This window comes from Aotus nancymaae, unplaced genomic scaffold, assembly GCF_030222135.1.
Source record: "Aotus nancymaae isolate 86718 unplaced genomic scaffold, 86718_ANA_hifiasm-v0.15.2.pri h1tg000059l, whole genome shotgun sequence".
NCBI classification, from domain to species: domain Eukaryota; kingdom Metazoa; phylum Chordata; class Mammalia; order Primates; family Aotidae; genus Aotus; species Aotus nancymaae.
Window position 1 is genome coordinate 41762497 of NW_026988473.1, and position 24643 is coordinate 41787139.

Sequence of the window (24643 nt, forward strand, 5' to 3'; positions counted from 1 at the left end):
TTAAGCCAGAGAGAAGAATTACTATCACCTGGATTTCTATAACACAGTAAAGACATTATTTTGGACCAGATGGTAATTATTATATATACAGACAAGGCAAGTACTGAGAGGTACCAAAAACATGTTTCATGCCATCACTTAAAAAAAAAGTGTCATCCATCATCTGGATACTAAAAGAGCTATGGCCAGGCACAGTGGCTCACCCCTGTAATCCCAGCACTTTGGAAGTTCAAGCCATCTTGGACAACATGGCGAAACCCCATCTCTACAAAAAAAAAAATACAAAAATTAGCTAGGGATAGAGGCAGATGCATGTGGTCCCATCTACTCTGGAGGCTGAGGTGGGAGGCTCACCTGAGCTTGGGAGGTTGAGGTTGCAGTGAGCTGTGATTGTGCCACTGCACTCCAGCCTGGGTGACTGACAGACCCAAAAAAAAAAAAAAAAAAAAGCTAGAAGGCTACACTAAATAGATCACTTTCCTCTATTTTTCCAACTTTTAGAATTCAAATTTATTCAAAAGTTTGACATATACAATTCCATAGCAACTATTTCATCTTCAATCTACAGAATGGTAACTTTAAGCAACTTCTTTAAAGCTTGAGCTCCTTCTGAATTTCCCAAAGTATTTCTGCACTCTTTTGCAAGCAGGCCTCCTCTTCAAGGGTCAGTTTTACTTGTATAAGGTCTGCGATACCATTCTCTCCCAGGATACATGGGACACTAAGGAATATTTCTTCATTTATTCCATAGAGGCCCTGAAAGTAAACACCTTAAATTATTTTTATTTTAACTTAACAAAGGTCTGCAATATGAAAAGCAACAGTTGCGAGGTGGATGAATAACAGATGATTGGTAGTATGAACTATGGCAGAGTACCAAGACAATAATTTAAAACACGATTAGACATATTTATTGTTCAGTTTCATCCACCATCTCTCCGCATAGGCCCCAGCTTCCTGCCATGTTTGCTGGGGCCCACCCTTCTTTCCTCATCTCCTTACCCCATACCACTTCCTATCAGGGGACCACTTCAAAATTCCTATGATCTTATTTGCAATGATTTACATCTGTTTTGTTTTATAACCTCTCCCACTGAGACTAGCAGAGGGCTCTTACCGATGCCCCAACTCCCCTTTCCCCAGAAGACTAACTGCTAATACTTTTGTGTTTAGTGCTTCTTTATCCTAGAGCTCTTCATTGGACATAATTGAAACTGTAAGAACAACTTCAAAGGTACCAAGTTCTGCTCACAGTGGTTCCCAGTGTTTCTAGATACTGGTGGAGTCAGTTCAGTCAATTAATAAAGATGCAAAACACTTACTTTTATCTAATACATGTAATAAGAAATGTCACACTAGACCAGGACAAAGGTCTACAAAAATAGGTTCTTTCCGCAGTCTCCCCTGCTCTTCAGCAGCAAAGAACAGACTTCAGGAAGAGAGGTGCTTCCACGAGATCAAACCCAAAACTAGAGTCCCTCAAAAAATGTTCTTTACCCCTATTTTATGTTGAAGTTAATGATTTTTCAAACATGAATGTCCTACCTTACTTAGGGTAGAAACTGGATGCACTCTCCTAAGATTCTTCAAAATGCTTTCTGTTAAATCAGCTACAGATAGGCTAACACCCCAAGAAGTATAACCTTTCATTTTGAGCATCTCATAGCCACTGTAGTTAGAAGAAATCATAAACGTAAGAAGTTAGTTTAGAAGAAACACTTGTCATTGAACTTCCACTTTGCAGCAGCTTATCTGACAGTGCCACAAAACTGTAATGACTCCATCAACAGTTTCTCCTAGAAATTTCTTGTAGTATGTATGCTTTTTTTTTTTTTTTTTTTTTGAGACAGAGTTTCGCTTTTGTTACCCAGGCTAGAGTGCAATGGCGCGATCTTGGCTCACCGCAACCTCCGCCTCCTGGGTTCAGGCAATTCTTCTGCCTCAGCCTCCTGAGTGGCTGGGACTACAGGTGCGTGCCACCATGCCCAGCTAATTTTTTTTTGTATTTTTAGTAGAGACGGAGTTTCACCATGTTGACCAGGATGGTCTCGATCTCTTGACCTCGTGATCCACCCGCCTCGGCCTCCCAGAGTGCTGGGATTACAGGCGTGAGCCACCACGCCCGGCCCTTTTTTTTTTAAAGTCTTGCTCTGTCACCCAGGCTAGAGTGCAATGGCGCAACCTTGGCTCACTGCAACCTGCACCTCCTGGGTTTAAGCGATCTTCCCGTTTCAGCCTGCCAAGTAGCTGGGATTACAAGCGTGTGCCACCATGCATGGCTAATTTTTGTATTTTTAGTAGAGATGGATTTTCACCATGTTGGCCAGGCTGGTCTCGAACTCCTGACCTCAAGTGATCTGCCCACCCTGGTCTCCCAAATTGCTGGGATTACAGGCATGAGCCACCATGCCCGGCTGTATGTATGCTTTTTTGAGGGAGGGTCTCGGCTGGAGTGTAGTGGTGCAAACAGAGCTTGCTACAGCCTCAACCTTCTGGGCTCAAGCAAGCCACCATATGCTTAGCTAATTTTTATATATTTTGTAGAGATGGGGTCTCCCTATGTGGCCCAGGCTGGTCTCATACTCCTGGGCTCAAGTGACCCTCCCACGTCAGCTTCCCAAAGTGCTGAGATTATAAGCATGAACTACCATGCCCAGCCACAGTGGTGAAAGTAAACATGAGAGTTACAAGTACAGAGATGCAGAAATTAGTATGGAATCAATTCCACATAGGTATTAAACGCTAGCAGATGTTCAAAAAAATATACTGTCAGTCACCAAGTCAGTCCCTACACCATGTGCTCGATACTGGGTTAGGCTCGGGAATGAACAACATAGAATCAGTCCCTGACTGTTGAAGAACTTACGCTGGTGAATATGATCACACAAAAAGTAGAAGTGCAAATAAAAGTATGGGAAATACAACAACATATACTTAAGGGAATCATCTTAGCCTTCTAGCAGAGTTCAAGCTCACAACTCTAAAGTACTGAAAATGTAAAAATAACATCTTACCTGGAAACCACTTTTTTGTGGACATTTTCCCACTGCTCAGGATCTTTATCAGTTCCTATATCTGGGTTCAGATCCTTCAGAGGGACACCAGCAATGTTCACACCACTCCACACAGGAACTAAGAAAGAGATACCCAAAAATCCACTTCTTATATGGTATTAGCAGGGTTTTGGTTTTTGACGTTAGCAAAACTGTTTTAATAGCCTTGAGTGGTTTTCAACTAGGAATGTTCAAAATATCTGAGCCCCACTCCGATATTCTAAATCCAGATCTCCACAGATGGGGATCCACAATTCTATCATTTTGGCAAAGATTCTCCAAATAAGGAAGTTGCAGTTTTAAACTTTCCACTAGTAAGTTTTAATTTTTCTCCCTTTAAGTCTTTTTCCATAGCCAAGGTTTACATTAAATAGATTTCAAAAGTTTTTAGCCAGAAGACATTAAAGGAGGGGAAAGGACTGCTATTACCACAGCACTCTTTCTCTTTCCTTTTATATTCTTCAGTTGTACCCATCGCTTAATCTGAAGAATGCCTACTACTTGAAGTACACTGCTGACCTTTCTGAACTGGAGTGTCCCAAATTAAATACAAACTATATCATGTTACTTAGTTCTCTAAGAAAAGCATTATAATCTTAGCCATCCATATGTAGGATTATAGTGTCAATGTCACATTTTTCAAATCTGTATTTTTTGTTGGTTATTTTAAAAATAGGGTGGTAAAAATTAAACACTACTAAAAGGGCCTAAAGTGGAATAAAGTCTTTTCTCCCCTCCCAGGAGCCACTTTACATTAAATGTCTATATGATAGGAAATACGGATTTCAGAGAGCATGCAGGGCTCAGTCGTGCTTCAGGCTTACCACTTGAGTCGCCATGCTCTCCAAGGACCAGCCCATGACAGCTTTCAGAGTGGATGCCAAGCCTTTGCCCAATAAAGTAACGAAAACGAGCAGAGTCCAGATTACAGCCACTTCCAATAACACGGTTTTTGGGAAATGCACTCAATTTCCAGGCTACATAAGTTAAGATATCCACTAAGAAAAAGAAGTTCTTATCAAGAAATGTTCTAATCTACAAGGATACATTTTTTAGATTTACCTAAAACTAGTCAATCTGGTGTTTCGTGGAGAGGGCAAGAAACATGGTTCTCTATCCAACCCCAGCTATACCCCAACTCTAAAAATATCTACCAAAAAGAAGTAATGAAAAACCTTTTTGTTGCTACTTTGCATAGCTTGGTATGCAGAAACACAGAAGGTTCACGCCACAGAAAATTCTAAGAAACATGAATAAACAGTCTCTTACCACATCTTTCAAGTAGTTTTTCTCAGAGAATAAACCATTTTCAACAAAAGTTAAGAGGGAAACAGAAAAAACAAGTATAAACCCCAGCTACATGGGAGGCAGAGGTGGAAGGATCCCTTAAAGCCAGCAATCATTTGAGACCAGCCTAGGCAATATAGCAAAACTGTGTCTCCAAAAGGAAAAACAATTATCCAGGCGTGGTGCCATGTGCCTGTTGTCCCAGCTGCTTGGGCTGCTGAGGCAGGTGGAACACATCAGCTCAGGAGATCAAGGCTGCAGTGAGTTATGACTACACCACTGCACGCCAGCCTGGGCAACAGAGCAAGAACAAGACCAACTCTGTCTCTTAAAAAAAAAAGAATTGGCAGGGAAACATAATCGGGCTTTCGTCCCATTAGGGAAGGGATAAATTTTTGACACAGTGATATTTTAGTGTCACTTATTTTAAACATTAGTATATAATTGTATATAATGTATATTATACACTAGTGGGGATAGAGATATGTATGTTTTATATATTATATATCTTACACGTTAATGAGACTATATAATGTGTTATCTATATAATTCTCACTAATGTATAAGAGATACATAATATATAAAACAATGCAATAATATTTATAAAACCATGAATTTATACATAATAATATAGCCTAAAGTCTGGGCGCAGTGGCTCACTCCTGTTATCCCAGCACTTTGGGAGGCTGAGGCGGGCGGATCACCAGGTCAGGAGATTGAGACCATCCTGGCCAACATGGCGAAACCCCATCTCTACTAAAAATACAAAAAATTAGCTGGACATGGTGGCATACATCTGTAGTCCCAACTACTCGGGAGGCAGAGGCAGGAGAATCGCTTGAATCCAGGAGGTAGAGGTTGCAGTGAGCCGAGATCGTGCAACCGCACTCCAGCCTTGGTCATGTTTTTATGGCAGATTTAAGTATTCACTTAAGTAGTAAAAACTAGACACTTTAAAAAGATATGAAGATGATGTCTTTCATCATCTAGAACATAGTGTTTTCTAAATATGTAGTATTTCTATTAACATAAAGTTAGAGCTTCTGTTCCCTTTTTAATACTCATTAATGGTAAGAAGTGAGGCTGGGCGCCGTGGCTCATGCCTGTAATCCCAGCACTTTGGGAGGCAGAGGCAGGTGGATCACGAGGTCAAGAGATCAAGACCATCCTGGCCAACATGGTGAAACCCCTTCTCTACCAAAAATACAAAACAAAATTAGCTGGGCATGGTGGCACACACCTGTAGCCCAGCTACTCAGGAGGCTGAGGCAGGAGAATCACTTGAATCCAGGAGGCAGAGGTTGCAGTGAGCCGAGATCATGCCACTGCACTCTGGCCTGTCGACAGACCGAGACTCCATCTCAAAAAAAAAAAAAAGTGACACTGAAACAGTTTGATCATACCACAATTTAAAATGGTAAGTATTCATTCTAATACCTGAGATGGACAGAAGTATGTGTAGAAATGTCTAAGTTTCCTCACACATAAAGCTATCAAGTAAAAAACAATTAGTCATGCTGGGTCTTTAGAGGTTCGTCAAGGCTGGGCGCCGTGGCTCATGCCTGTAATCCCAGCTCTTAGGGAGGCAGAGGTGGGAGGACAGCTTGAGCCCAGGAGATCAATACCTGCCTGGACAATATAGCGAGACCCTGTTCTCCACAAAGAGGAAAAAAAAAAAAGGTTTGTCAACTGCCACTGAAATGCAAGGGGTTTGGAGGTCCCTCCGTCAGTCCCTGGGTCTGGAACTGAGAATGTGGCCTGTTTTAATTGGTAAACTGAAAGCAGAGCAAGTAACTCAGCTGTATCCTGGGGTACCAACCGCATTTCCTAGGTGAATGACTATAGAGTTGAAGGAAAGGTTAAACTTTTCCTAAATCTTTGATCTTCACTTGTTTCAGTTCTCTTCCTGTATTATTTTACATCCCCTCTCCTACCATACTGCCCTCTAAATTTTCCATTTTTCACTTCTATTTGGTCATTTAGTTCCTGTAAATAATTAGTTATTACAACTTTTTAATTTGTAAACATTCTTAAATACTCATAAATCAATAATGGAAGATCTCAAGTCATTCTGGGTAGATTTCTTTTTGATTTTTTTTTTAAGTAGAGACAGGGTTTCGCCATTTTGCCCAGGCTGGTCTTGAACTCCTGGGCTCAAGCAATCCTCCCGCTTCAGCCTCCCAAAGTACTGGGATTGCAAACATGAACCATCATGACCAGCCTCATTCTGAATAGTTTTGAAATTAATACCTAGTATTTGTTATGTCTTGAGCTCCACATTTCCACAGTAGTAACCTAAAATGCTATTTTAAAATAATGTCAATACTGTGTTATTTATAACTGAACTAAGATCTGGATGCAATTTTTTATTTTACAAAAAAAAAAAAAGCCTGGCCAGGTATGGCGGTTCATGTCTGTAATCCCAGCACTTTGGGAGGCCAAGGCAGGCAGATCACTTGATGCCAGTTCAAGACCAGCCTGACCAACATGGTAAAACGCCATCTGTACTGAAAATATGAAAATTAGCCAGGTATGGTGGCACGTGCCTGTAATCCTAGCTAGTCGGGAAGCTGAGGCATGAGAATTGCTTGAACCTGGAAGGCAGAGATTGCTCCACTGCACTCCAGCCTGGGTGACAGACTGTCTCAAAAAAATAAATATTATCATTCGGGGAAAAAAATCTTTCCTGAGTGGTATCAATGTTTGGTAGCTTAATAATATTAATAAGTTATCAGTTTTTTTTTGTATCAGAAGAGTAACGAAGTTGTTTCTCTTAACTTTTGAAGCAACTTACTGAAATTTTAAAGATGGTTCCTAGTGAACCATCTTAACAGACTCACAAATAATGGAGAAGACTTTCTTCACATGTTTCTAGTATCAGAAAAAGTATTTTAAATAGATATGGAAGATATATTTGATAGCATGTACTATAACTTTATGTGCACTGTCAAGCAAATATAGAACTAAGCTGTATTTGAGATTGAGATTAGGATTATTTTTCCTCATTTTTTACGGCTCTTAATGGCAAAAAGCCAGTATATAAAATGCAGAAAAAATCCTCTGAATGTGCTTATTAGAAATATTAGTCAATGAGGCCAGGCGCGGTTGCTCAAGCCTGTAATCCTAGCACTTTGGGAGGCCGAGGCAGGTGGATCATAAGGTCAAGAGATCGAGATCATCCTGGTCAACATGGTGAAACCCCGTCTCTACTAACACAAAAAACTAGCTGGGCAGAGTGGCGCGTGCCTGTAATCCCAGCTACTCAGGAGGCTGAGGCAGGAGAATTGCCTGAACCCAGGAGGCGGAGGTTGCGGTGAGCCGAGATTGCGCCATTGCACTCCAGCCTGGGTAACAAGAGTGAAACTGCGTCTCCAAAAAAAAAAAAAAAAAGAGAAAGAAATATTAGTCAATGAATATTCTTTAACAGACTTCTGCCATAATGCATAGGAAAGCATCTCTTGCTAATGTACACTGCTAAAATCTGCAGTGTGAATGTGGTAAGCCCGTTAATGTTGCCAAGCAAGTGATGCTTAATTCGTGTTTCCTAATTTATCATATAACCTTAGTGATGTGGTACTTTGAGGGTGAAGGCTTTTTGGTGCAAATTAAAACAGCAGGTTGGGGATTCATTTAACACAAACACTAAATGTCAACTGTCTCCACAGACTTCAGCGCCCTGAGTGGTTACAGAAATTAATGACAGAGCTCCATCAGGTGCTTCACAACTCAGTCATGTCAGAATCTCTCCACAGCTCTCATTTCAAAATGATACCGTCAGATTTCAGGTTGTGGAAAAACTTACTGGAAAGTGTGTTAGAAAATGTAAAATATGGCCGGGCGCAGTGGCTCACGCCTGTAATCCCAGCATTTTGGGAGGCCGAGGCGGGTAGATCATGAGGTCAAGAGATCGAGACCATCCTGGGCAACATGGTGAAACCCCGTCTCTACTAACAATTCAAAAATGTTAGCTGGGCACGGTGGCACATGCCTGTAGTCCCAGCTACTCGGGAGGCTGAGACAGGAGAATTGCTTTAACCCAGGAGGCGGAGATTGCAGTGAGTGGAGATCATACCACCGCACTACAGCCTGGGCAACAGTGTGAGGCTCTGTCTCAAAACAAAATAAAATCAAATACTATTATACAATATGATAATGTATCATCAGCTTGTTATTCTCAGTGTGCTTCCTTGTAGGGTCAGACTACCATTTCTGAATTTTGGATTTGGTATTTTTTTGGTTAAAGAATTAAACTCTTGAAAAGCACAAATGTTTATACCAATAGCCTGTATGAAAGAACATTTATGTGAAAGCTAAAGATATGCATGCAGTTAAATATACAAATAAATATCTCATACCATGAAAAAGGAACTTTTGATAATCTACAAACTATTTTAAAAAAGAAAAAACAGAGCCTCAAACTTGTGAGCACACCAATATGCATGTATGATAGCACCAGAAGGAGGGGACAGAGGAGCAGAAAAATTATTCCAAGAAGTAACAGCTGAAACTTCCCAAATAGAGAAACATTAATCTATACATCCAAACTGGGCACAGTGGCTCACACCTGTAATCCCGGCACTTTGGAAGGCTGAGGTGGGCAGATTACTAAAGGTCAGGAGTTCAAGACCAGCCTCACCAACATGGTGAACCCCTGTCTCTCCTAAAAATACCAACAATTAGCTGGGAGTGGTGATGGGTGCCCATAATCCCAGCTACTTGGGAGGCTGAAGCAGGAGAATTGCTTGAACTTGGGAGGCAGAGGTTGCAGTGAGCTGAGATCGCAGCACTGCACTCCAATCTGGGAGACAGAGCAAGATTCCGTCTCAAAAAAAATAAAATCTATACATCCAAGAAGCTCAATTAATTCCAAGTGGTATAAACTTAAAGAAATTCACACTTAGACACATCATAGTCAAATTGTTCACAGCCAAAGAGAAAATACTGGAAATAGCAAGAGAAAAACAACTTATCAAATACAAAAGAACCAAAATAAATCAGCCCCAATCCCTATCAAAATCCTTGCTGGTTTTATTTCAGAAATTGACAAGCTGATTCATAAATTATATGGAAATTCTAAGGATCCAGACAAGCCAAAATAATTTTTTTTTTTTTGAGACAGAGTCTTGCCCAGTCGTCCAGGCTGGAGTGCAGCAGCACGATCGCAGCTCACTGCAGCCTCTGCCTCTCAAGTGCAAGCAATACTCCTGCCTCAGCCTCCGAAGTAGCTAGGATTACAGGTGTGCACCACCATGCCCAGCTAATTTTTGTATTTTAGTAAAGACAGGGTTTCGCCATGTTGGCCAGGCTGGTCTCAAATTCCTGACCTCAGGTGATCTACCTGCTTCCGCCTCCCAAAGTCCTGGAATTACAGGCATGAGCCACCATGCTTGTCCCAAGATAATCTTAAAGAACAGTCAGAGGACTTAACACATCCCGATTTTAAAACTTACAACAAAGACACAGTAATGAACATATTTATAAATTCTACTATGGAGTGAGCTTCATAAGTTAAATATGAAAGAAGATGGAGAAAAATTTATGTAGTAACAAAAAGCTGTAAACCATAAAAAATGTAAATGGTTACCTATAAAGGGATGGAGGCTACAGGGAAAAGGGCACAAGGAAGGAACCTGGACCACTTTGAATCATTACTGTTCTTGATTTGATGTTGGAGCCATGTGAGTATTTTATAAAACTGTGAAACAAAATTTCAGTAGTAGTTCCTCAGTTATCAAAACTGAAATGAATAACCAATCATGCACTCACTCAGTTTTGGTCTGCACAGAGAAAAACTGTTCCAAATGATTTCAGAATACAGTAATTTCAATATTCGTAAACTACCACGATCCAGACTCAATCTCTAGCTGCTTAACATTTCCTCTTGAGTACTTTTTCAAATATCTTGATTTTTCTCCTCTATATGTAACATCCCCTCCTACTTCCCTGACTCCCACCTGATCAGTAAATTTACTAATCCAGTTAAATGGAACTACCATCTATTCAGTTACTCAAAGGAAAAATCCGGAAGTTATTTTTTATTCCTCCCTTTCCCTCACTACACATAATCTATCAGCAGTCCTGTACACTTTCTCTCCAAAGTCTATCTTGAGTTGGTCCACCTTGTACATGCACCAGTGAGGAGTCTAGTACAATTTTGGAGAGTCAGGCAGTAAACTATAGCACTATTTTCACTTCACAAACAGTAATTTGGAAAACAAACCTCAGCCTTTAGCATGTAAACCTTGAAGTCATATGATTAAGCATAGTATCTTCCCATACACACCACTATATATATATTTATATATTTTTTATTTGTTTGTTTTTTTGAGACGGGGTCTCACCCTGTCACCTGGGCTGGAGTGCAGCCTTGACCTCCCTGGCTAAAGCAATCCTCCCACCTCAGCCTCCCGAGTAGCTAGGACTACAGGTGCATGCCACCGTGTTCTGATAATTTTTGCATTTTTTGTAGAGATGGAGTTTTGTCATGTTGCCCAGGCTGGTCTCAAACTCCTGAATTCAAGCGCTTCACCCACCTTGGGCTCCCAAAGGGCTGGGATTATAGGCATGAGCCACTGCACCTGGCCTCACACTAGTATTTTTTTAAAGTGATTATAGTATACGTACTGATTACAACTGTGCAAAGTACATATTTCACTAACAAAACAAAGATTCTGGAATTACATTGGTAGTTTATGATTTAATACTCATTAAATTATTTTTCTCTTCAAAGTTACTAAACCCACCCCCAAAAACTCCTTCACTCAACAGTGAAAACAAAGCTGATCTATGCAGCCATAAAGAAACAAAATCATGTCCTTTGCAGCAACGTGGATGCAGCTGGAGGCCACTATTCTAAGCTAATCAGTACAGGAACAGAAAACCAAATACCACATTGTTCTCACCTATAAGTGGGAGCTAAACATGTGGGTGCACACGGACATAAAGAAGGGAACGACTGACACTGGAGACTACTAGACAGGGCGGGAATGAGGGCGGCAAGGGCTGAAAACTATTAGGTACTATGCTTACTACCTGGGGGCGTGATTAATCTTACTCCAAACTTTAGCATCATGCAAAATACCCACATAATAAACCTAACACGGTGTACCCCCGATTCTAAAAGCTGAAAATTTAAAAACAACAAAGCTGACCTGGATTAGTAACAATAAGCAGTTTGCAGTGAGGACTGTATTGGATAATACTGGGAATTATTAATTTAAAGATGGACACATTTCGCTGGACTAAATCAAGGCGTGTTTCTCCTTTTTTCTGGCGTGTACCTGCCGTGATAATTACTAGATTGGAGTTTGCAGTGACCGGGTAATCTGGGGAAAGATTCGAAGAAAAAATAGATTATGGAAGAAAACATTGGACATTTAAGTATACCTCCTGTTTACTTCAGTCACCACACTATGTTTACCAAAGAGTTCCCTTCAATATTCTAGAATGCTCAGACTACTTTTTAATTTCAGGAAATTAGTACTAAGTTTCCCTTGTACAATTTTTTTTTAAATTAAAGCCTAAGTCAGGCTCTGTGGCTCACGTCTGTAATCCCAACACTTTGGGAGGCCGAGGCAGGTGGCTCACTTGAGGCCAGGAGTTCAAGACCAGCCTGATCAATATGGTGAAACCCCATCTCTACTAAAAGTGCAAAATTTAGCCGGGCACAGTGGTGGGCATCTGTAGTCCCAGCTACTCAGGAGGCTGAGGCAAGAAAATCACTTGAACCGGGCGGGAGGCAGAGGTTGCAGTGAGCCAAGATTGTACCATGACACTCCAGCCTGGGTGACAGAGCAAGACTCCATTTCCAAAAACAAAAACCTCCTAAGTTGGGTGCAGTAGTGCACCCCTGTAGTCCCAGTTACTTCTAGGCCGAGACCAAGAGGATCGCTTGAGCCCAGAAGTTCATGTCTCAAAAAAAAAAACAACCCTTTTGTACTATTTAGACTAACAGGTCAAAATATGGATTAGTCTGGCAAGAATATTTAGAGATAGATGTGTGAACAAACCCTCGAACAGGGAGATGTTGGTTCATTCGTTTTTTCAAGTATCTCCCAGGTGCCAAGCGAATAAAGTACAGTAGTGAAGAGCTTAGGCTTTGGAATCAAACAGCACAGGGTTCACGTCCCTATTCCATCACTTTTATTTAACCTTAGCTCAGTGGTCCATCATCTCTAAACTACAGAGTTGTGCTCAGGATTAAGTAATAAAGTGCTTAGGTCAATGTCTCACACACAGTAGGCAGTCAATTTGTTGTAGCTGTCTTAACTGCTATTACTGCTGCTCACAAGGCACTTAGTCTGCTATTGTGGGAAAGCTTGCAAATAAAGCACAACCTACGGAATCTGAACATGTTATGAGAGTACAGAGTAGGGAGCAACCAGCCTTATGTATAAAAACTGGGGCGGTCAAAGGAAATAAAGATGATTTTCTTAGAGTTCATGTATATTAGAATATTTATAGCATTTAACTATGACATTAACCTTTGCTGGAGACGATTTTTGGCATTTTCATAAAGGGGCCGCCATGTTGAAGATCCATTGTCTCACCTTTCAGTTTGCCTTCATCATCATCCACAAGGACGAGTTCATCACTCAAACCCTAAAGAACATTATTAGTCAAATGGGTGTGGGTGTAGCTCTTAATTGGAGAATGAAAGAAAACTGGTGATCCAAGTCTAGCATGTGAATTACTAAAATTAAAGTAACATAAGAAATGATATCATCATTTCATGATATTAAAAAATCTAAACCAGAAAAAATACAAGTTACGAACAGGAACATTTCAGCTCATCATTAGGAAAACAAAAACAGAAACTGCATAGTAAATAAAACAATCTCTGAAAGTAGTGAACACCCCATTTTCTATTTCAGCTGAGCCTGCACAGTGATAAAGTAGGGATTCTGCTGAAGGAATTTCTCACCAGACCACAAGCTCCTTGGGAATAGGAAGTTCACCAGCCTTCCCATGCCGACTTACCATCCACCTGGCACACAGGAGCGCAATAAAAGCTTTTTGAGTAAATGATATCTTAGTCCATTTTCTGTTGCTTATAACAGAATAGATGAAACTGGGTACTTTATAAAGAAAAGGAATTTATTTCTTACAGTTATGGAGGCTGAGAAGTCCAAAGTCAAGGGGCCACATCTGGTGAGGGTTTTCTTGCTGGAGGAGACTCTGCAGAGTCCCAAGGCAGCATCACATGGCAAGGAGGCCGAGACTGCTAAACTCACGTCTCTCTCTTCCTCTTATAAAGCTACCAATCCCACACCCATAATAACCCATTCATCCATGGATTAATCCATGGCAGAGCTGTCATGACCCAGTCAACTCTTAAAGGCTCCACCTCCCAATACCACCACATTGGGGATTAAATTAAAACATGAGTTCCAGAGAGGACAAACATTCAAACCATAGAAAACGGATTAAAATACAAGGCTCCTTCCAATGCAAGAACATTTTAGCTCTATAATCAGTTATTACCTGCAAAAACCAATTAGTACTGTAATTTCTATGATGCTGCTATATATGTAAGAAAGGAAAGAAAATATAGTTCTATTTGAAAAAAAAAAACCTAGATGCTAAAGAAAGGTTGGATGGAAACTTGTTTGACTTCTCCATGTGTTTCTTTTTTTTTTTTTTTTTGAGACAGAGTCTCTTGCTCTGTTTCCCAGGCTGGCATGCAGTGGTGCAATCTCAGCTCACTGCAACCTTTGCCTTGTGGGTTCTAGTGATCCTCCTGCCCTAGCCTTCTGAGTAGCTGGGATTACAGGCATGTGCCACCATGCCCAGCCAGTTTTTTTTTCTTTTGAGATGGAGTGTTGCTCTGTTGCCAAGGTGGAGTACAGTGGCCTGATCTCAGCTCACTGCAATCTCTGCCTCCTGGGTTCAAGCAATTCTCCTGCCTCAGCCTCCCAAGTAGCGGGGACTACAGGCATGTGCCACCACACCTGGATAATTTTTTGTATTTTAGTAGAGATAGGGTTTCACCATGTTGGCCAAGATGGTCTCGATCTCCTGACCTCATGGTCCACCTGCCTCGGCCTCCCAAAGTGCTGGGATTACAGGAATGAGCCACCACCCACACCCGCCCAGCTAATTTTTTTGTATTTTCAGTAGAGACTGGATTTCACTATGTTGGCTAGACTGGTTTCAAACTCCTGACCTCAAGTGATCCACCCACCCTGGTCTCCCAAAGTGCTGGGATTACAGGCATGAGCCACCACGTCTGGCCTTATATATATCTTTCTGAGTTTTACTTATACTTTTTTTTTTTTTTCTGAGACAGGTTCTCACTCTGTCCCCCAGGCAGGCGTATAGTAGCATGATGACTCACTGCAGCCTTGACCTTCCCAGGCTCAGATGATCCTCAGCCTCCTGGGTAGCTGGGACAACAGGCACCTGCCACCACATCTGGCTAATTTTGGTAGTTTTTATAGAGACAGGGCTTCACCATGTTGCCCAGGCTGGTCTCAAAGTCCAGGGCTCAAGTGATCTGCCTGCCTCAGCCTACTAAAGTTCTGAGATTACAGGTGTAAGCCACCATGTCAGCCTACTTTTACTTTTTTTTTTTTTTTTTTTTTTTTGAGACGGAGTTTCCACTCTTGTTGCCCAGGCTGGAGTGCAATGGCACAATCGTGGCTTACTGCAACCTCCGCCTCCTGGGTTCAAGCGATTCTCCTACCCCAGCCACTTGAGTAAATGGGATTACAGGCACATGCCTGTAATACCCAACTAATTTTTTATATTTTTAGTAAAGATGGAGTCTCACCATGTTGGCCAGGCTGGTCTCGAACTCCTGACCTCAGATGATCCAACCACTCCTCAGCTTCCCAAAGTGCTGAAATTACAGGCGTGAGCCACTGCACCCAGCCACCTAATTTTTAATTTTTATTCATTTATTTATATTTTAGAGACAGGGTCTTGCTTTGTTGCCTAAGCTGGTCTCAAACTCCTAGCCTCAAGTGATACTCCTGCCTCCGCCTCCCAAAGTGCAGGGATTACAGGCATGAGCCACTGCACGCAGCCTGGATCTTTTTACTTTATTTGAATTACTGGAAATTCAAAGCCAGGCGCTTTACATTTTAAACTACACTACAACTGATTAACCTAGAAGTCTAAGCTGTATTACAAGGAACAGGTTGTTGCTTAATGAAATGCCAAAGCTTTTTGGACACTCAATTATTCAGAGATTGGAGTCATATGGAGCAGAAATCCACAACAGTGATAAAATTATCTTTGAAAGGCAGTTTTGAAAATGTATCATAACTCCAGTAGCGATGAACATACCTAGCCCCAGATACTGGTTTCTAATACCATTATCCAATAAAGGGAACCAAGGTTCCTTGGGGGAAAAGGCTGATTCTGGGACTGGTACAGAAAATATACAAGATGAAGAACCTGAAACATCTTGAAATGACAGAATTAGGAAGTGCTCAAAACAAAACCAAGCCCTATATCGATATAGTATGTCAAAGGGACACAGCAGGCAACTTAAGGAATTACCAATGGCCACAGTTGGAACAAATTCACAAGGAAGTATTAGATTATAACCCAAAGTATAAAATAAGATCCATGAGTGCATACTGATATTGACAAATTATTGAATTAATAAATAGGGGAGGAGAGACAAATCTCCCATGCAGAATTAAAATAATTTTCCACCCCATAAGTGTGGGCTCTACATAGGGACTGTCTTCTAAAGACACGAGTATGGAAAGGGGGAAAAGAGTAACTTTACAGTAGGGAAACCTGATCAACAGTCTCAGCCAGGTGACTGAGGTCAACATCAACACTGATAAATCATGTTGATAGCATGTATCCTGGATAGGATGTGATGAAAAATGGCACTTTATGTCTATGTTTTCCTCCCCAAAATCCCAAACCTCGGTCTCACCATAAAAAAAAACAAAACACCAAATTTCAACAGAAAGATGTTTTACAAAATACCTGACTAGTACTCCTCAAAATGCTCAGTCAACAAAAACAAGAAAAATCTAAAGAAACTGTCATAGTCTAGAGGAACACGAGGGGACACAGTGACTAAATGTCATGTAGTATCATCCTGGATAGGATCGTGGAACAGAAAAAGGACACAGGTAAAAAGTAAAGAAATCTAAGTGTGGACTTTAAGGTAATATGTCAATATCCATTCTTTCATTGTGACAAATGCACCATACTAAGGTATTAGGGTTCTCTAGAGGAACAGGACTAATAGATGTATATATGAAAGGCAGTTTACTAAGGAGTACCGACTCACACGATCACAGGTGAAGTCCCACAACAGACCGTCTGCAAGCTGAGGAGCAAAGAAGCCAGCGCGAGTCCCAAAACCTCAAAAGTAGGGAGGCCAACAGTGCAGCCTTCGGTTTGTGGCCAAGGGCCTGAGAGCCCCTGGCAAACCACTGGTGTAGGTCTCGGAGTCCAAAAGCTGAAGAACTTGGAGTCTGATGTTCGACTCCATCCAGCACGAAAGAAAGATGGAGTCCAGAAGACTTAGCCCGTCTAGTCCTTCCACGTTCCTCTGCCTGCTTTTATCCTAGATGTGGTGACAGCTGATTGGATGGTGCCCACCCAGACTGAGGGTGGGTCTCCCTCTCTCAGTCCTCAACTCAAATGTTAATCTCCTTTGGCAACACCCTCAGAGACACACCCAGTAACAATACCCTGCATCCTTCAATCCAATCAAATTGACACTCAATATTAGCCATGACACCATACTAAGGTATAATGTTAATAACTACAAGTGGGGTATAAACTGTTATCTTTTCAATTTTTCTGTAAATCTAAATCTGTTTTAAAAATAGTCTATAAAAGTATATTCTTTTTTTTTTTTTTTTTTTTTTTTGAGACGGAGTTTCACTCTTGTTACCCAGGCTGGAGTGCAATGGTGCGATCTCTGCTCACCACAACCTCCGCCTCCTGGGTTCAAGCAATTCTCCTACCTCAGCCTCCTGAGTAGCTGGGACTACAGGCGCACACTATCATGCCCAGCTAATTTTTGTATTTTTAGTAGAGACGGGGTTTCACCATGTTGACCAGGATGGTCTCGATCTCTTGACCTTGTGATCCACCCGCCTCGGCCTCCCCAAGTGCTGGGATTATAGGCGTGAGCCACCGCGCCCAGCCTATAAAAGTATATTCTAACAATCTCTCTGAACTCTTTCCTCTAAAAATGAAGTTAAACAAAATATCCAATCTTTATATTCACAATTCAGTGCATTTTCCCTTTTAGTGGGCAGCTTTTAGCAATTCTTTCATTCAACCACTAAATATCAATTACAGGAGGCACTATTCTCGATTCGGGATCCAACACTAAAAGAAGCAAAGTGGATCTTGCATTACACTAATTACAGTTTATGTACTATGGTATAATTCAGAAATTTTAAAAGACATTTCTGTCTCTCTACTAGGTTTGTACCATAAATTTCTAACAATAAATTCCTGAACAATTCCTATTGAGAATTCCTTCTTTATCACAAGGATGTTTTAGGCTATTACCACCTCCTCGAATGACAGAGGTTGCAGTGTCAAGGGCCAAAAGAGGGAAAGATTAAAGTGAGCCTAAACCTGAGACTTTGCAGGGGGATTATGTACCACATTTCCTAAGATATACAAATGTCATAGTTAGCAACATAATAGAATTCAAGTTCTAAAAGCAGGAGATGACTGAGAAGGCTCTGCTTCAAACCTTTACAGCAGGGAGCATCACTGAGTTTAGACAATGGGTGCTACAGGTGGCATTTTAAGCCTCCAGAGGTAAGCCCCCAGTGGAGCTTATAGATACTCTTTACATGCCTGGTGGGGCCTATGCCTCCCATCACCAGTTGCAATGCAATGTACTCCTGCCCTTCTGTACTCCTATCCACCACCTCCACCTGAGTTCTATCCAGGACCTCCCATCAGGGATAGGGCCATGAGACAGCTGCAATCCCATGGCACTGCCCTATCCTGGGGCCCTGGAACCTCCTGTCAGAAGCCCCACAACACCCTCCACTCCTACAACCAAAGCCAAGCAGCAGCTGCCAGAGGTAGGAGTTCCAGGGATATGGCTCAATCCCTCCCAGAATGGCCCTTCAAAGCAGAGGTGGTAAATCTTTCATTTCAAGATTTTCTATATATATATTACCTGTATACTTATCTATTTATGCAATTGGAGATAGTCTGCCTTTTTTCTCCTCTAAAAAGGTCTAGTATTTACTTTTCAGAGTTGTAATATTGGATAACGTATATAAACATTTTTTTCTTTTTTTTTAAATTTTAATACCAGAGAGCACTTGGATATATAAACATATTATTATTACTGATGTTTAAAAAAAAAGTGTTGGGCTAAGCAAGGTGGCTCACATCTGTAATCTCCACACTCTAGGAAGCCAAGGCAGAATTGCTTGAGGCCAGAAGTTTGAGATCAGCCTGGGGAAGTACATGGAGGCCCCATCAAACAGTCAGTCAGTCACAAATGTGTTGGTTTTCACATGTGTGTATTCTTCATTAGCAATGAGAACACTGCTGATAAAGGCATTACAATAGGTAGGACGAAATGAACCATTGGGAGTGTGTATGGCTAGCACAAACAGCAGTTGGCTGCAGCTGCCATCCTTAGTGCTATAAAGTCATTATATCATCTAGATATGAAACCCAGAACCAATCTTTTAAATCCAATGACTCAGGCCGGAATTAAAGGTTATCTAAAAGATGGCTTAAAACATTTTACAGATATTCCATTAGTAAAAGTGTAGCTCAAAGTTTCTTATGATTTACTAAAACTTTATGGTAATAAAGTTCAGATCAAGGTAATATCTTTAGAAAGGGTCAGAATCAGCCAGGCGCGGTGGCTCACGCCTGTAATTCTAGCAGTTTGGGAGGCCGAGGTGGGTGGATCACCTGAGGTCAGGAGTTCAAGACCAGCCTGGCCATCATGGTGAAACCCCATCTTTATTTAAAAAAAAAAAAAGGGGGTCAGAATCTTTTTTTGGCCTCTGTCTCTAGCCATTAAACTTTATCAGCTATATCAATACTAAGAACAGCTAAACACTAAAACTAAACTAACGTGAACAAGGAACAAAGGGAAATACAGATATAGAGACTAGGAAATGGGAGAGAGATATTTAAAGGGAAGAAGATTATTGTCTTTGGTACTTGTAGGCGGCCTACCATCACTGACATGCTTGTATACTCCCTTCTGCCACCTATTTCTCCAGTTTGTTTTGTGAGCTGAGTTTCCAAATCAAGCAAAGGGGTACCTCATATTGTCATTAAGTGAAATGTCACCATATCACAGAGATGCTTCTAATACGTGATATCATCACACAATTTTTAAAAAGGAACCCCCTCTGGGTGGAACAACTTTAAAAAGGGCACCTTTTCCTCTGGTTCCCCTTGTACTGGATCCCCACTCACCCCGTGAGCTGGACACAACCTGCACAACCCTATGCTGCGGCCTTGCCTCCAAACGAGGTGAATCCTGTGGCACAGAGCACATCGCTTACTTTTAATAAGATGCTGATAGCACAAGCCACACCAACCGATCCACTTCCTACAATGGAGATCTTATTGTGATGAATGGGCTTCTCTTCAGCAACATTCTTAATAAGTTCACCCTTGACAGTTGCCATCCTGGAAACCTAACAATGAAAACAAATTGCACAGCCATTTCCAGACCTGGAGTTGGTCTGTGGTGAGAGCGCGTATGGAGAACTCCTGGGCCTCCGTGCGGAAAGAGGTGCTGCAGACACCCAAGAGACCGACAAATCTGACCAGCAAAGAAGCTGGGTAGGTTCTAGCCAGGCAGCTCAGCCTCCATGAAGCGGACCAGGGGAAGAAGAAGGAAGCGTGAGTACAGTTAAGAGGAGTTAAGAAAGAGAGAGGAAAGAACAGGGGCTGCTCCACCAAATATGAGATTACAGCTGGGACGGTTCTCTGTCCCACAGCTGACTCCCTTTTCTCTCCCTTTCCCCTCCTTTTCCCCCAACCTCCAGTTCTCAGCTCCAGGACTGCACCCAGGGTCCGCAGGCCACACTCACAGGTGAAGGGCCAGCCTCACCCGAGCAGGTCACATACCGCCTGGCGGAGACACGGAACCATCCTTGGGCAAAAACAGTCCGCTCCCGCGGCGCCTGCTCTCTGGCTGCTCCGCAGAACACTTGCAGCCCAGCTCATGGCCACTCACTCAAGAGGTGAAGAAAGAGAATGGAGCGAGAATGGAGTAAAGCTCCTCAAGGCACGAAGGTCAACGCCGGGTCACCGCTTTAATGCAGCTGCGCAGGCCGCACCCAGCTCGTGCAGGCATCGCAGGTATGATGCCCAGCAGGTGTGAGGCCTGGCAGGTGAGAGGCCAGAAGCAGGCTATGGGGCACTGCGCCTGCGCTTCTGCCTGCCCGCCCCGCCCCCGCGTGCAGGTGGGAACGCTGCGGGGTGGGTAGTTGGCCGGCTGCAAAAGAGGCGCGAGATACCGCAGGCATAATGCACTGCAGGGCCTCTGGTGTCAGGCGGAGTTGTTTGCCTAGAACCCATCCACCAGAGAGCCCAAGTAATTTTATTTCTAACAAAATCTTGTCTGGATGTATCTGAAAAGGACTTTTTGACTCTCATTTGGAAAATTTTCCCCCAGCACTGTAGGAGAAAGGGACCTCAAGACTACTTATTACCACCTCAGCTGAGAGCTAAAGTAGAAAAGTAAAAATTTAAAACTCTGGCCCTGGCGCAGTGGCTCAAGCCTGTAATTCCAGCACTTTGGGAGGTCGAGGTGGGCGGATTTCCTGAGGTCAAGAGTTCGAAACCAGCCTGGCCAACATGGTGAAACCGCCTCTCTACTAAAAATACAAAAATCAGCTGGGCATGGTGGCGCACACCTGTAATCCCAGCTACTTGGGAGGCTCAGACACAAGAATTGTTTATGAACCTGGGAGGCAGAGGTTGCAGTGAGCCGAGATCATGCCACTGCACTCCAGCCTGGGTGACAGTGAGACCGTTTCAAAACAATGACAACAAAACGCTGTTTGCAAAAGGAATTTTGAAAAACGATATGAAACCTGAAGAATTTGAGTGCCAATTGATAACCATTTTTACAAGGTGAAGGAAAAGCTCAACTCATTAAGTAGTTAAATATAGAATCCACACTTTGGGAGGCCGAGGCAGGTGGATTACCTGAGGTCAGGAGTTCAAGACCAGCCAACATGGAGAAACCCCATCTACTAAAAACACAAAATTAGCCTGTCATGGTGGCGCAAGCCTGTAATTCCAGCTGAGGCTGAGGCAGGAGAATTGCTTGAACCTGGGAAGCAGAGGTTGCGGTGAGCCAATATCATGACACTGCACTCCAGCCTGGATGACAGAGTGAGACTACATCTCAAAAATAAAAAATAAAAATACAGACTCCAAAATCAGTCTGGAATAAACCAAGGTTTCTATTTCTCCCACCACATTTTACCTGTTTTCTAACTCATTTGTGAATCATGTAATTTTGATGGTTAATATTAAGTGTCAACGTGATTGGACTGAAGGATACAAAGTGTTGATCCTGGGTGTGTCTGCGAGGGTGTTGCCACAAGAAATTAACATTTGAGTCAGTGGGCTGGGAAAGGCAAACCCACTCTCTATCTGGATGAGCACCATCTAGTCAGATGCACGCCTAGGATAAAAGTAGGCAGAAGAACGTGGAAGGACTAGATTGGCTAAGTTTTCCAGCCTTCATCTTTCTTCTGTGCTGGATGCTTCCTGCCCTCAAACATCGGACTCCTAGTTCTTCAGTTTTGGAACTCCGATTGGCTTCCTTGCTCCTCCCCTTGCCTATTGTGGGACCTCACCTTGTGATCATGTGAGCCAATACTCCTCATTAAACTTGTATATATGTGTGTATATACACACACACACACACACACACATCCTATTAGTTCTGTCCTGCTAGAGAACCCTAATATAGTAAAACACATTGACAAATTTTTATAAAACATAGAGCAGTGTTTTTCAATCTTTTTTCATTATCACTCCTTCAAGAGCCTTTGTAGATATTTTCCCCCTAATTGTTTTGCACCCCGCCATCATCAAATTAAATATTAAGGAGTTAATATTTGGTCAAGCAGGGTTGAGCTTTGGAGAACCAAACTCTTGTAATATCTAAGATTTTTAAAAAATCTTTTCCTTCCTCCTCCCTCCTCCCCACAACCAATTTTCAGCCACTTAAGGAAAAAATTGCCCTGTTGAGAATACATGATGTAGAGCAGTTTTACTCACTAGAATGTTCCCTGTAGAAACTGTATCAATTTTTCAGCCTTTTAATCTCTGCAAGAATTTCCTAAAATGAAGTTTTGATGTACAAATGAGCTTTGAAAAAAGCCAAAACCCACAGAAGACTCCCCTTGTCCCCATCCTAACTGATAATAATTTTATACATTCAAGGGAAGATTCTGAAGAAAAAGGGAAAAGAATAAAATAATGGGAAACTAATCATGTTCAGGAATAGATGACCAGAATGAAAGCTATCAAGACAGCAAGAATAATCAACTGTGAGGGTAAACCATGACTCTGACCAAATGAATCTGCCTCCACTAGTCATGTGAGTCCTCAGGGCCTGCATATCTACCTTCTAATCTTCCCACTGGTCTAGTTTTAGTCATAATTTGTAAATTGGCCAGGAGTGGTGGCTCATGCCTGTAATCCCAGCACTTTGGGAGGCCAAGGCAGGAGGACCCCTTGAGCCCAGGAGTTGAAGACCAGTCTGAGCAACATGGCAAAACCCTTTCTCCAAAAAAAATATGAAAATTTGCAGGATGTGGTGGCATGTGCCTGTAGTCCCACCTACTCAGGAGGCTAAGGTGGGAGAATCTGTTGAGCACCCAAGTTCAAGGCTGCAGTGAGCCACAATTATACCACTGCACTCCAGCCTGGATGACAGAACAAGACCTTGTCTAAAAAAAGAAAAAAAAATGGTAAATTACCTTGATATCGATTTCTTAGTTTTTTATTGTATTGTATAGTTCCAATAGCTGCCTTAAATTCTTGGTGGAATCAAGGAAATATTTCATATGTATGTATATACTATATGTTGAGAAACATTCAGTTTGCTCTGTCGCCGTGGCTCCCTTGTGGAGAATACCTTTTAGTTTGTAATTAGTAGTAGGCAGTTAACAGTTGCCTACTTGGAATATTTATGAGTTATGAGTAAATACAGGACACCTGTTTATTAATAAGAATCACCTGTTAAGAGAGAATAACTACGTGGATGAGAATCTGCTCAGGGCCTTCAGCCTGGAATGCTGTCAGCCCCTGAGGCTCTCAGTTCGATAGGCTGCTGGTCCCCTGGAGAGATCCACTCTGTTGTTCTATCTGGGTGTCTGCCTCTCATTACCTTCAGTGCCGCCTGGGTGGGGGTCTCCTGACCAAGCTGGTACTCGGTAACTATATAAATCAGTAGAAGCATTTCACCTTTAGACACCAAAAGGGAGCTAATAATGATTGTTATTAAACATTAGTCAATAATCAGCCGGGTGGAGTTGCTCACACCTGTAATCCCAGCATTTTAGGAGGCTGAGGCAGGCAGATCACTTGAGGTCAGGAGTTCGAGACCAGCCTGGCTGGCCAACATGGTGAAATCCTTCTCTACTAAAAATACAAAAATTAGCTGGGCGTGGTGGTGTGCGCCTGTAATCCCAGCTACTTGGGAGGCTGAGGCAGGAGACTCGTTTGAACCCAGGAGGTGGAGTTTGCAGTGAGCCAAGATTGCACCACTGCACTCCACCCTGGGCAACAAAGAGACACTGTCTTGAAAAAAAAAGTAATTATAAATGCTTATTTTTAAGACCATATATATAAAAAACTGGGATTACAAGCACCCAACACCGTGCCTGGCGAATTTTTTTGTATTTTCAGTAGAGACAGGGTTTCACCATGTTGGCCAGGTTGATCTCAAACTCCTGACCTCTGGTGATCCACCCACCTTGGCCTCCCAAAGTGCTGGGATTACAGGCATGAGCCACCGTGCCCAGCCGCATTTATAATGATTATGGATAAACATATGACACTAATGCAATATGAAATGAATATGCTGATACTCTAATGGATGGAAGTACAAGATAAAATTGTAATACTAGAAAAAGGGGTTGGTTCATGAAAAGGATCAAAGTTCTATATTATAATGATTATACATATTCTATATCTGAAGGCACTCTTACATATATGACACCTCAGAAGTATAACTTACACCTCTACAGATTGGTATCATTAGAATAGAGCTATAAAGGCGTCTTAAAGAGGAAAATCTCTTTACCATTTTCTCGTTCTAATCTTGAGAGAGTAGAGTTATGTCA

General features: G+C 42.0%; 1 protein-coding gene across 1 annotated transcript; it reads right to left on the reverse strand.

Annotated features, from left to right (window-relative positions):
* Positions 1 to 301: 301 nt before the first annotated feature.
* Positions 302 to 19954, reverse strand: LDHAL6A (lactate dehydrogenase A like 6A). Its single transcript, XM_021675181.2, has 7 exons — positions 19829 to 19954; positions 12824 to 12941; positions 11492 to 11665; positions 3878 to 4051; positions 3015 to 3132; positions 1546 to 1669; positions 302 to 756 (listed from the first exon to the last, which is right to left on the reverse strand). Exons 1-7 carry the CDS (start codon positions 19952 to 19954, stop codon positions 592 to 594), a joined length of 999 nt encoding a protein of 332 aa, XP_021530856.2. The 3' UTR covers positions 302 to 591.
* Between the last annotated feature and the right edge of the window lie 4689 nt (positions 19955 to 24643).